We start from the raw sequence: 15,041 nt of genomic DNA, 5'->3' as shown, positions 1-15,041 counted from the left end.
TCGATTTCTACTCTTTGTACATTCGTCAATCAAGACCCACAGATGAATGAAGGTTTGTTTTCTTTATTGGAAAATTGCATAACAACCCAGAACTGTGTCCCGTCCCCTTTGTGTTATCCGTATTGTAAATGACCGGTAACTCATGCGTCAGTTTTAAACTGTATTTTTATTTGTCTGCCACACTTAATTTTGAACTTGTATTTTCGTTTGTCTGTCATGCGTGTGTTTGGGATAGCATTTGTCTGTTAAACTTCAGTTTGAAATTTCGCAATAGTAGCAATAGAAAACGGAGCCTTTGGGTCGTTCTCAAACATGTTCGATAATTTACATTATTTGTTTACTTATGCGATGATTTATGGCAGGGGGTGCAAAATTAGGTACGCAATACATTATTTTCATTACTTTGTACACATCCACAGGGGATTATGAACACTAGACGACACAAAGAAACTCATCATCATTATCATCATCATCATCATCATCATCATCATCAGCATCATCATCATCATCATCATCATCTGTTCTCGTTCTTTTATTCCTGACAAGGTGGTGCGCCGTTCATCAATCACACCACCCTTTTGATATCAAATTTTCTTTCGTCTACTAAGATTAACTATAAAACTGCTTTTCATAGATGCGTCCACATATCGATGAAAAGCATTATCTGCACTCCTTACACACCTGCTACCTCACATATAGTTAATTTAATGCCTGCCCCCCTCTTGAAGGGAGTAGAACGTAACAGTCAGTCTGTGTCGTTAACCATTTAACCACCGCCACCTCGCGCAGATTATGTGAACGCATCTTAAAAACATCACTTCTTTCTTCTTTTTTTTAAAAAAAAGCAACGCTCCCTCCCTCATATAAACCGTATTTCCTTTTGTTACGCAGCTAATTGTTATATTATATAATGCTTATTATAATTATGATTCACTTATTTTCTGGACGCTTGCCGAAATTTAGCGATGCTTGTCCGGTTGGCTTTAAATCTCGGACAGGAAGTTAAGGTGAATTTTTCACTTCCGATTTCGTACCGGACAATCAAGGTGATGATCAGCGAATGAATAGGAAAGGGTTTTGTTCGTCTTGAAGTGAAATTCGTATTGACACTCAAAACCTGTTAAAGAGAAGATGCGAAAGATTCATCATTTATTTCTGCTGTGGTCTCTAAGGTCCTGGAAGAAAAACACAACTCAGTAATTATGGAAACAAACATATTGAACAGAAAAGTAATTACAACAAATAAAGAAGGTGGTTATACGTCAGTCCGACTGTAATATGCGCAATACTTGGGTATAATTTGTACTAATACCGAGACATATATTCACCCAAACTTTATAATAGAGAATTCATTATTATCCGTAGGGTGGACACGCCACGACAGTTTTGCAAAGAGAAATGTGTTACGATACATGTGTTTTTCAAAATTGTTCTGAAAAGCACAAATTTGAGTTAGGAAAATCATTTGGTTACTATGTAAATAACTAGTCAGGATTTCTATATTTTGTCTCTGATATAAATTGGAAATGACGTATATTTTGTTCTTGTTCCTTAGTCCGTAATTCTGTTAGTTTATTATTATGGTAATCCATAATACTTCTATTCTGAAAACTGATTAGTTTGACACAATTTAGTTACATCAAGTTATCTGACCATAAACATAGAAAACTCCTTACATAAAGTGGCTTTATAACTTGTCTGGAGCGAGTTCCATTACAAAATTACTAAATTGGTCAGATTTTTCTCCTTCTCTGGAACATAAATATCTCTTAAATGACCCTTTTTTTTATAAATATTAAATAATTCTTTGAGTAGCATTTACTCAAAATACACAAACATTAAGGTTAAAGGTATCCGCATGAAACTGGTGACCCAATATAAATGTATCGCAAATTTGCCTCAAATATTTTTTTCGATAATCAGTTTTCTCCTTGAACTCAAAAGTTTGCAACAGACAGGACATCGACATGCCGGAGAAGCGATATCGATAGTGTTTCTGGAAAATTCGACGTCGTAATAAATGGAAGCCTGCTTTTTATGCTTCCACCTTCCACAGGGGTTGGAAGAGAAAGGAGCAGGGCACCTAAATATATTTACTGTAAATTTCTGTAAAGAGTAAACTAGACCCCAGAGCCAATAACAGAGTTATTTGTTGTTCTTTTTAATGTCTTTTATTAATTATAAAAATTAAATTGATATTGGATAAAATTACAATGCTGAAGAAGAGGTCATCTGTGACAATAAATGACCGAATACAAAACAGCTGGAATATTCATTGAAGTTTGGAGCGGATTATTTCACTTTTTTTTTAGTTGGTCCCCATCAACTTTACACTTAAAGTTAGTGCACTAGACTCTACATTTGTTGGAAACGATATAAATAAAAATGTTTAATAGTATATATCTTTATAGATTGAAAAGATATTGATTTTGACAAAGACTTTCATTTTTATATAAGTACTAGTTTATACTTGCATCTTAAGCTGCTTTGGTGCAGAACCTTTGTATGTCAATTTCTATCTATACCTTTATAGTAAATACGACGGGAGAATATTTATGAACTTTTGTATTAATTAGTATTTGTGTGAGAGAATAAGTAATTACAATTAATGTATTTACGTATTGTTTTTATTGGGAAAAACATTAGAAATCATGGTTTTAAGCAAAAAATAATTTGTTTTAAACTGATGTCGAATATCTTTGAAGTTTAATTTATGTCAATAACTCTAATCTTAATGTTGGCGTATTTGGAGTAAATGCTACTGAAAGAATTGCCACTTAGCAAAAGTATACAGGGGATGCAAAAGTAAGTGTACAGTACATTATTTTCATTACTTAATAGAAATCACCATTGCTTCAGCATATTATATCACTAATTTTACTGATGTTACACTAGTGTATACCTACTTTTGCACCCCCTGTATGTAATAGTTTTATGTTATGATAATTTCTTTAAATTGATAAAACACCCATTTTTACAAATTATTTACATGTATGTTAAATTTGAACTTGAGCAATGTGTACTTAGTAATATATACTCGTAGTAATATATATTCTTAGTAATATGTACTCTTAGTAATATATACTCTTAGTAATATATACTCTTAGTACGAGGGGCGTGCAATAAGTAATGCCCCTGACCCACTTCCAGTTGTCTGATCTAGCTGAAATTTGGCATGTACAATGATTTATATCTCTACGGGTTATGTGGCAAATGTCAGCTCTGAACTAATGGTGGTTTCTGTTTTACAGGTGTTTGAACTGAGTCAGGTGTGAAAATGGAGCCTGTTGAATGTCGAGCAGTGATCCGGTTTTTGTATTTGAAAGGACGCACACCACATGAGACTTTTGATGAAATGAAAGAAACTTATGGTGATAATGCCCCATCATATGACATTGTAAAACGCTGGCATCGTGAATTCAAATCTGGCCGGAAGTCTGTGGAAACAGCTCCCAGACCTGGTCGCCCACCTTCTGCCATTGATGAGGCATCTGTCCGTCAAGTTGAGGCTGCCATTTTGAAAGATCGGCGCATTACTATTCGCCAAATAGCCCAAGATGTCAAGATTAGTACAGGGTCTGTAGAAACTATTATTCATGACCATATGCAAATGCATAAGGTGTCTGCCAGATGGATTCCCAGGTTGCTCACACTATTCCAGAAGCGAGAACGTGTCGAGTGCTCAAGGATGAATTTGGAGATGTGCCAAGAAGATGAGTCAAAGTTTTTCAAAAGACTGATTACACAGGATGAAACCTGGGTCCATCACTATAATCCAGAGACCAAAGCCCAGTCAATGCAGTGGAAGCACTTGGACTCACCACCTTCAAAGAAGGCAAGGGTTTTTTTCCGATGTAATAATTTATTTTCTCATTCTCGCGCCAGATGTGACTTCTCGTTACGGCTGTTAGGTCACCCACCTTTCCAACGTGATCTCGACTGTCATCCACGTCTCTAACGTGATCGTCTTCTCTAACGTGCTCTTTCTCATTTTTATAGTCTTTTTTCGCTGTGACGTCATTTCCCATGCAATTTTTTACATAATCATCACCTCTTTTCCAGGCTGAGAGGCCACTCAAGGATAAAGAGTGTACAGTAGTCAATGGGACAATATCGTATTAATCGTTAGTAATGGAAATTTGGTAAATTGGATTACTTAAGGGGAATGGATCATCAAGAACTTGTTTAAGTTGGACTTGAAGACGACCATATTGTAGTCAGCTGGAAAGCAGGCAAATGGAAGACAGTTCCACAGGCGTGCAGTTCTTAGAAATAAACTTTGTTCATGGAATCTACATTTAGGTTTAGGCATAGATAAAGAGTGTGGGAAATTATTGATAGTGTTTTCAGATAGACGAGTGTTTCTCGTGTTGGCGAAGTGGGAAAGCCTATTTTGAACCCTACCAAGGTAGGGTAAGTTTTTCTAGCAGCTCCTACCCAGATGTGGCAACAGTACTCCATCCTTGGGCGTACCTGGCTCTTATATAGGTAAAGAATTGCATCAGCAGTGAGATATCTACTTGGTCGACAGAAGGATTCCACCATTTCCATACGCTCTGTTCTATTGAATGGTTTAGAAGTTTTCGACTGTTTCACATGTGAACGCACTAGTTAAATAATATGCATTGTATAGATTTTGCTATTTTTGGTACGTGGGAAAATTTTTATCTTAGATAACACTCCCAGTGTATTGTTTTAGAATTCAAGGTTACGAGATATACTCTTGATCCATTGAGTCACAGCAACTACTATTGTTTGATTTATTTTGAATTCATACACCACCATATTTTTTTCACTTTTACATAAGAAAAACATAATGAATTTCTTTATTTGTATATTATTATTATCAGTGTTATTCCATAGTAGACTCAACTTTTTTAATGTTTTTAGTTCGATTGCTTTTTCTTGAACATCATATCAGTTTCTGTAACTTCAGACACTTAATCTATTAATTAAATTATTGTACCGAATATATAATATTCATTTACTTGACGTGGCTTAATCGAGAATAAGTTTAAATAGGATATTTGAACTCATAGAGAGGTTTTATTAATGAAGATATAGGCATATTGATTAATATAGCGTATTTAACAAAGTTTTACAAATATTAGTTAGGCGCCATCTGCTAAAATCGAAACGAGAACTGATAGTTCCAAAGCCGTATTCCCTTGAGTCAGATCTAAATCCATAACCGCATCGTTCATTGGAAAATGTCACTTATCCATTGAATATTAATTTTTACCTATTCGTATTAATAAAGCACATGTTTTACTAAGTGGATGTTTATAATATATATTTATGCCTAACGATTGCAGCCAATAATAAATAAACCCCAAAATGCATTTATGATTTACATTCAAACAATTTATCACATAGATTAAATTATTGGCAAGCATGGATATTCAATATGTCATATTGAATTTAATATACCGTATGTGAATCACATCCAACGAAGTCATGTCATTATTATTAATATTTGCTAAACTTTAAAGGTGTAACTTAACACTTTTACCATTCCTAACAGGCAAACCTTTTGCAAAATCGGAAAAGAAATTTTCCTGTCAATTTGATAAGCCATTCATGGTGGCTTTTTTTATGATTGTAAGCGTTCCAATTACAATCGGAATCACTTTGACTTCTTTACATTTTCATTAGTTTAACTAATTCCTACTTAAGATCTGAATATTTATTTATTCATTTCTTTCTCTTGCACTCTGGTATCGAAAAGGCTTTGTTCATCATTGAGCAAGTTCTCTTGTTTTTGTTTAGAAAAATTATGAAGGTTTGGAATGTTGTAGAACTTTATCTGTTTGTCTGGATATGTCTCAAAGATATGTCTCAAATATATGTCTCAAAGATATATCTCAAAGATATGTCTCAAAGAGGGTTGAAATTGTTGTTTTCCTGTATCACTTCTGGTTTATAATCATACCACTTCTCATTGTGGTCTAATTCATAAAATATATATTCCCGTATAGGGCCTAATTCATAGAATATATATTCCAGTGTATGGTCTAATATATATTCCAGTGTATAGTCTAATATATATTCCAGTGTATGGTCTAATATATATTCTAGTGTATGGTCTAATATATATTCCAGTGTAGGACCTCAGCGACTTTGTTGTGTCTCCATTTTTAAATATTGATGCTGAGTTAGCATAGGGCATTCTGATATGATATAATCATTACACAATCTGCACATCGGTGATTCTGCAGTTTTGTTGATGCAGTGTTAGATTATTTTTTTTTACACAGTGATCACCACTTATCAAGGCCCGGAAGCCACTCAGGGATAAGGGTTATTGCAAGTACATTACGTTAGTGTGGATATTTGAGGAAGTGTTTACTTAAGGGGGCGGTTCATTAGGAATTTGTTAACATTGAACTTGAAGACATCCAAGTTGTAGTCCGGTGGGAAGCAGGCAGACAGAGCAGATGGACCTAGTGTGAGTAGCTTGTTCCTGGGCTGCCATTAAAGTGCTTCCAGTAAATCTTTTAAGATCTACTGAGAACACATCACAACCCAGGAACTTTCAGAAAACCTAGCAATTTGAGAGATCACCAATAACCAACCAATTCCAGCCGTTATTATGCCTAGATTTAGCATTCTTCCAAATATTTTCCACGCACCCTCTTGCAATCTCTGGCTCTTTTTCACTCCAAATCTTAGTATTTTATTTTCTATTTTCATTTCATAAAAAAAAAAGTTTCATTATTTTTAGAAATATATTTAGTTATACTTCCTGCTTCTATATTTCCACCATCGTAACCTCAGACACCCTTTCTTTGTGATCGATCTACATCTCCTTTCCTATCACCCCCCTAAATTGTAATCCTTTTATGCGTTTTTGCATCCAGACATTTAATTCATTTATATTCCCGTCAAGCATACCAGCGGTGTATCGAATGATAGTTACTGAGGGCATATATTTTATTCCGACCGTGGAGGTACAATTCAAGAATAACTATTAATCTTTTATTGGACTCGAGTGTGACCTAGTTTATCATATCCATGTTATTAATTGGCTTTCAGTATCCCCAAATATTTGTAGCCTCTCTCGCTGTTAAAATTCTTTATGAGATTGGTTGTTGGAAGTTCAAGGCCATCTGAGTGGACGAACTTGCTTCTTTCAACCACAAGAATAGCACATTTGTTGATGTCAAATTCTATCTTTATTTCATTACTAAACAATTCGATTGTGTTCATTGCAGTGTTAAGCTAGTTCTCATTCCTCCCTAAAGCTTGAAGATCATTCATGAATAGTAGATGGTCGAATGTAGGGAACCCTTTTCCAAATTCATATCCTGCTTTCACATTCCGTAAACGAAGCGTCAACGGGATGAAACTGATGACAAAAATTAAAATGGAAAGACTGTCGCTATGGAAAATCCCTCCCTTAATTTTCATTTTGCAAATTATGCAACGTTTCCTGTAATTAAATTGGTTTCCTAATTCTTAATGCAATTCGTTTCTTAGGACCATATTATCGACCATTGATGCCTCGTTATCTCTTTTGGTAGCCTTTCTGTTACCCAGACAGAAAGTTGTTTTGGTTTAAATGATCATAGATATTTTCAGACAATATTCTAGTGAAAATTTTCCACATAACTGAGAGGTAAGTGATTGGTCTAACGTTTCTTATTTCCCTCCATTTTGACTTTTTTTTATTTCATAATCAAGATTGTGCCCCCCCCATGTCAACTATTCAGCCATTTATTATTATTATTATTATTATTATTATTATTATTATTATTATTATTATTATTATTATTATTATTTTACTAGAAGTTATGACGCAGACCATCATTAGCGATCGCTCACTAACAATACTCTGTGGTATTTCCTGGAGTCTGAGTGACAACAAGTCTCCCAAGATTTCCAGTGTTCTCTACTTCTCTCGATAAACAGCACTAGTAATTTCACGTTATCACAACTATCACTTACCATTGATTTCTCGCTGGCATCGGCAATTGGTCTTCATTGGGGGATTGAATAGGACAAAAGCCTTCCCACGACCTCAGTCTATTCCGCGCACTTCCAGTGGAGGTCTGGATAGTGCTCTCTCTATCTCCTCGGTTTTCTTGGAACCTTCACAACTTTTTCTTCTAGCGCTATCCATTTTTTTTTTGTTAAGAATGCATAGTATTTTCCAGTTTCAGTTTTCTTGATTCTCTGTGGTTGTGTTTTTTCTGTTTTTCGTTTACTCCTATTACAACATTTAAGTTACTGGTTAGTGTTTGCAGAATATGTTAGATAGTTTCCACATTCTAAGATTTTCCTTATGATTTCAACTGTTTTTTTATTGCTATCCATTGTATCTTCTGAACCTTCCCTCTGATTTCAATTTCTCTTACTCCTTTTTCGAAGTTTTAGTTCGTAATGTTCCTACTGTTATTGGTATTATCATTAATGTCTTCATGCTCTATATCCTTTTCAGTTCTGTGGCCAGTGCCATATATTTTCTTTGTTAGTCTGTCTCTTTGATACGGCAAAATATACCATCTGGCAGGTTTTTTTCGCTCTTGCGATATTATGATATTCGGTCACCTAATTTGGATGAAATTATCCATTTGTACCTTTATGTCCCAGAGGATTTTATGATTTCCGTTTTCAAGTACTGCTACCATTTGTGATTTTACAATTTATGATTTAACCATTTGTGATTTTACTATTTGTAATTTTATTATTTGTGATTTTACCATTTATGATTTTATCATTTGTGATTTTACCATTTGTGATTTTACTATTTGTGATTTTACCATTTGTGATTTTACCATTTGTGATTTTACTATTTGTGATTTTACCATTTATGATTTTACCATTTATGATTTTACCATTTGTGATTTTAACATTTGTGATTTTACCATTTATGAATTTACTATTTATGATTTTAACATTTATGATTTTACCATTTGTGATTTTACCATTTATGATTTTACCATTTGTGATTTTATCATTTGTGATTTTACCATTTGTGATTTTACTATTTGTGATTTTACCATTTATGATTTTACTATTTGTGATTTTACCATTTGTGATTTTACCATTTATGATTTTACTATTTATGATTTTAACATTTATGATTTTACCATTTGTGATTTTACCATTTGTGATTTTACCATTTGTGATTTAAACATTTGTGATTTTACCATTTGTGATTTTACTATTTATGATTTTACCATTTATGATTTTACCATTTGTGATTTTACCATTTGTGATTTTACCATTTATGATTTAAACATTTGTGATTTTACCATTTGTGATTTTACTATTTATGATTTTACCATTTGTGATTTTAACATTTATGATTTTACAATTTGTGATTTTACCATTTATGATTTTACCATTTATGATTTTACCATTTATGATTTTAACATTTATGATTTTAACATTTGTTATTTTAACATTTGTGATTTTACCATTTGTGCTTTTGCCATTTATGATTTTACCATTTATGATTTTACCATTTATGATTTTACCATTTGTGATTTTACCATTTGTGATTTTACTATTTGTGATTTTACTATTTGTGATTTTACCATTTGTGATTTTAGCATTTGTGATTTTACCATTTGTGATTTTACCATTTATGATTTTACCATTTATGATTTTACTATTTGTGATTTGTGATTTTACCATTTATGATTTTAACATTTGTGATTTTACCATTTGTAATTTTACCATTTATGATTTTACCATTTGTGATTTTAGTATTTGTGATTTTACCATTTATGATTTTAACATTTGTGATTTTACCATTTATGATTTTACCATTTATGATTTTACCATTTGTGATTTTACCATTTATGATTTTACCATTTATGATTTTACCATTTGTGATTTGTGATTTTACCATTTATGATTTTAACATTTGTGATTTTACCATTTGTGATTTTACCATTTATGATTTTACCATTTGTGATTTTAGTATTTGTGATTTTACCATTTATGATTTTAACATTTGTGATTTTACCATTTATGATTTTACCATTTATGATTTTACCATTTATGATTTTACCATTTGTGATTTTACCATTTATGATTTTACTATTTATGATTTTACCATTTGTGATTTTAGTATTTGTGATTTTACCATTTATGATTTTAACATTTGTGATTTTACCATTTATGATTTTACTATTTATGATTTTAACATTTATGATTTTACCATTTGTGATTTTAGCATTTGTGATTTTACCATTTGTGATTTTACTATTTATGATTTTACCATTTATGATTTTACCATTTGTGATTTTACCATTTGTGATTTTACTATTTATGATTTTACCATTTATGATTTTACCATTTGTGATTTTACCATTTATGATTTAAACATTTGTGATTTTACCATTTGTGATTTTACCATTTGTGATTTTACCATTTGTGATTTTAACATTTATGATTTTACAATTTGTGATTTTACCATTTATGATTTTAACATTTATGATTTTAACATTTGTGATTTTAACATTTGTGATTTTACCATTTGTGATTTTACCATTTATGATTTTACCATTTATGATTTTACCATTTATGATTTTACCATTTGTGATTTTACCATTTGTGATTTTACTATTTGTGATTTTACTATTTGTGATTTTACCATTTGTGATTTTAACATTTGTGATTTTACCATTTGTGATTTTACCATTTATGATTTTACCATTTGTGATTTTAGTATTTGTGATTTTACTATTTATGATTTTAACATTTGTGATTTTACCATTTATGATTTTACCATTTATGATTTTACCATTTGTGATTTGTGATTTTACCATTTATGATTTTAACATTTGTGATTTTACCATTTGTGATTTTACCATTTATGATTTTACCATTTGTGATTTTAGTATTTGTGATTTTACCATTTATGATTTTAACATTTGTGATTTTACCATTTATGATTTTACCATTTATGATTTTACCATTTATGATTTTACCATTTGTGATTTTACCATTTATGATTTTACTATTTATGATTTTACCATTTGTGATTTTAGTATTTGTGATTTTACCATTTATGATTTTAACATTTGTGATTTTACCATTTATGATTTTACCATTTATGATTTTACCATTTGTGATTTGTGATTTTACCATTTATGATTTTAACATTTGTGATTTTACCATTTGTGATTTTACCATTTATGATTTTACCATTTGTGATTTTACCATTTGTTTAAATGTCTGAATGCATTTATTCGCATAACTCCCCACTTTGCCGTATCTGTTCTTATATATATATATTATTCTTTATATATGTTATATATATTCTTTTCATGCTAGTTGGCTGCATTCATTTATTATGTGGTTTCCCATTTCATCTCTTAGTTTGCAGTTTACATTTTCTGATTCCTTATATTTTTCCGATCTTAAGTTTGATATAGTTGGCCTTATACGCACTATTTTGTGCAGCTGGTAATAGTTATTCAATTTCTTTCTTTAGGTGTCCTTTTCGTAGCGACGTTCAGGTGTTTTCGTAAGTCTCACCTTTTGTCATCCTTATGAATCGTTCATTTTTCTTTTCTCGACTACTCTGTTGCCTCTCTATTATCTGTCTTCTTCATTTTAACAGTGTCTCTTTCGTAGGTGATTAGTCTGTGTTCTGTGTTATGTATTTTTATAATTATCATCATTATTATCATTATTATTATTATTATTACGAACAACAACAGCAACAACAACAACAACAACCCAGTAAAAGTATTCACGCGCGTAATCATTGATTTATCACAAGAAATATTAAATGGTAGCCACTGCAGTCTTAATGACAAGTCTCCCCAGATTTCCATCACTCTCCATTTCTTTCAGTAACATTTGCAAATCGTTCACAGCTACTTACCATTTATGTCTCGCTAGCAAGTACATCGTTATTAATGTTTATGGCAACAAGTCTCTCCAATGTTCCAGTACTCTTGCACTGTTCTAGTGGAAATTTGTTTGGTGCTCTCTCTCCTAGGACTTGATTTTTCACGACAATTTTATATGGAATCAGCTGAGGCTGCAGCTGTTACATTATGGATGACTCTGTCGGATAATGATTATATGAGCTAGTATGAATCTTTGAATCAGGCGAACAGTGTATACTGCAGTGACACTAAATCCACAAAACAGACTGGCTCTCAGGCTGGATAATAGACAGCTATAACCTATAAGGTCGAAACATAAAGTATGAATTAAATAAGTTAGGCATAAAGAGATCGAGAAATATGAAATAATGACGACACGGGTATCGAATTGACTGGGACGAAGAGTTTAGAATCAATTCGTGTGTGCGTGTGTGTGTGTGTGTGTGTGCGTGTGTGTGCGTGCGTGTGTGTGTGCGTGAGCGCGCGTGCGTGTCCATGTCTCAATTCAGACCCATTCATACAGTATTTGAAGAGAAGAAAAAAAAAATCACGAAAAGCAAAAAAGTTCCTTACACGTATATAATATTTCCATTCATATTTCTGTATCGTTTGACGCATGCGTCGAGTCATTGTTCTGAACTTTTGCTATGTGATGACGTCATTGACAAATGCATGGAATACGACGTTGATGCCGGCTGAAAGACATTAAAAAAACACCATTTATCACCAAAAGATCAAATTTCTGTAAAAAATTACGGAATTAAAATTATGCTTCGCCAACGTTCGAAGTTGTCATTTATCATATTTTATTACTAAATATTCATAAAAAGTCTTCGAATTATATCAGCAATTTCATTTTATTTGTATTCCTTATTATTATTTTTAGTGACCCAAAGAGAAAATACAAGGTGATTTCAATAAGTTTCCAGACTTTTTTTTCGTATGGGTGCTTTTATTGATATGAAACTCTAGCTCTATTCGAAGTAATCTCCTCCGACTGTAATGCACGTGTTGTACCGTTTCAACAACTTCTGGAAATCCTGTTGTGTGAGCGTGTCAATGACCCTCGTCACAGCCTCTTTCATCTCTTGTCGTCTGATAACGACAGTATCTAAGGTTTACCTTGATCGTAGGGAATAACCAAAAGTCACAGGTAGCAAGATCTGCACTCTAGGGAGCTGAATTGATCAGCTCGACCATTTCCTTGTTGTCATGACAATATCTTTCTTTCCGATCTTCTTTGAGTACTCTTGGGTCAAACTTCGCGCAAATCTTTCGCATCTTCAGTTCCTTACAAATAATTGCGTGTACAGTTTCCACACTGACATCAAACTGTGCACTTGCTGTCTCTATAGACACACGACAATCCTTATCATAAACTTCTTTATTTGACCAATTAACTCTGGTGTTTTGTCTTCCTTACTCCTCCCACACCTCTCATCATCTTTCACCCCAGTTCCCTTTGAATCTCTTATGCCGCTCAAGAACTGATGCTCGATTCATGCAAGATGGTCAAAAAGCAATTTGAATAATTCCATACGTTTTTTTTTGTTGTTTTTTTTTCCAAGTTTAAAACAGAATTTTATTGCATATCATTCTTCTAAAGTTTACTCGTATCCAGATTGCATTTTTGAAATTCACTATCCGTAACACTCGGGCTTTAGTAGGGTGGATTCCAATTCTTGCTGTAGCTGTTCATATGAAGATTAAATCATACAAATTGGTCAGTCATAAGATGTATAGCAATAACATACCGGAATTTCAACAATCTACGACAATTTTAAAATGCTTGTCCAAAAATGTCTGGAAACTTATTGAACTCACTTAATAATACCCACCATTGACTTTTATTATAAAGTAAAGGATTAGTTTCTGAATTTTTTAAAGTAACGTTTAAAACGTTGTCTGACTTGCAATTTGCTTTATCGCTTCCCTCTTTATATTTGAAAATTATTTCGTAGCGAGCTACAAGAATGTTCGCGTTTTACTCGCTAACTTAATTTAATTTCTTTCAGACAATATTTTATCTCACTAGGAAAATCTTTCAAATGGAAACTATTTTCTTTATGTGCAATTAAACTGGACGCCATTTTCTGTTGTTAGCGGCGAATGAAATTAATAACCTGTATTTCTGCTATTATATATATAAAGAACTTTGACTGTGTGAGTTCATTCCCTATAGACTCCTAAATCGGTTGGTCGATTGTTTTTAAAACTTCGCACAAATGTACTTTATGCATCTGGCAGTGTTCTTAGATAGATTTAGTATCGGAATGTCATCTATAAGTATCAATAATCGACAATCGAAAAAATCCGATAAAAGAAGGAACTGGCAATTTTGAATAAAGTTAACGCCCTATGATGCCTAATATTACAAGTGCATTTCAAATGTTTCATTATCGCGCATGCAGAAAGACCCGACATATAAAATCAACAGTAATTTCTTTGTTATGACAGGGGCGCGTTCGAAATGATTGTTTCTGTTTACAGCACAACTGAACTATGATACTCGACTTTTGCATGTTTAACTTCAGTTCAAGCCGTTATATGAAAATAATTTTATAACATCAACAGTAGTTTCTCTACAGTGCAATGTAAACTACAATGTATTGTGAACTCAGTCACTGCGGGGAAGCACGTGAAATTTCTTCCCGGTGCACCGTGGTGAGTCGACAAATAGAGAAGGCAATTGATTAAGATGGTCGATTTCATCGATTTCGATGACAATAAAAATATGGGAGTGTGAAACATTCGTGGATCTTCATTTAACGTCGGATCTCCCTGCTAATATAAATAGAAATATCATGTTCTTTCAATAATAATAAAAAAAAAACATACCAAGGACTGTTGGGATGATTGTTCAAACCCTTTGCTCTCAACAGTTATAATATTCTAAATAGGTATATGAGACATAGAAGGTTTGCTTCCAAAGTAAAGTTTCCTACATTTTTAACCTCAAAAGACAGAAGTTGTACTATTAAAACAAAAGCCCCTTTATGCTCCAGAATTTATTTTTCTACATAGTCACCACCATTCTCAATGTACCTTTGCCATGAATTCAATGACATACCCCTGCTTCTGATACACGTCCGTGACATGGGTTTTTTTCTTAGAATCTCATATCGTCAATATCTATAACAGAGAAATGAAACTTTCAGGTCATGACTGCATACTTTCAGTCATTATAAC

At 32.6% G+C, this 15,041-nt stretch overlaps 1 protein-coding gene across 3 annotated transcripts in view; it reads right to left on the bottom strand.

The window, feature by feature from the left end:
• Positions 1 to 978: 978 nt before the first annotated feature.
• LOC145255686 (uncharacterized) overlaps positions 979 to 15,041 on the bottom strand; it is a 268,787-nt gene continuing 254,724 nt past the window's right edge. For 2 of the 3 annotated variants that reach the window (XM_080114252.1, XM_080114254.1), the window contains exons 26-27: positions 12,426 to 12,547; positions 979 to 1,117 (exon numbers count right to left, since the gene is read on the bottom strand). In XM_080114252.1, coding sequence (XP_079970378.1) covers positions 12,479 to 12,547 — 69 coding nt within the window. In that variant the 3' untranslated portion in view covers positions 979 to 1,117; positions 12,426 to 12,478. Of the gene's footprint in view, positions 1,118 to 12,016; positions 12,153 to 12,425; positions 12,548 to 15,041 lie in introns of those variants that run through there. The other variant, XM_080114253.1, reaches the window with a different exon arrangement.

This window comes from Euprymna scolopes, chromosome 31 (genome assembly GCF_053919585.1).
Source record: "Euprymna scolopes isolate OS-2025 chromosome 31, ASM5391958v1, whole genome shotgun sequence".
Lineage (NCBI taxonomy): Eukaryota > Metazoa > Mollusca > Cephalopoda > Sepiida > Sepiolidae > Euprymna > Euprymna scolopes.
The sequence above is the reverse complement of the archived record's forward strand: the minus strand, read 5'-3'. Positions and strand labels throughout refer to the sequence as shown.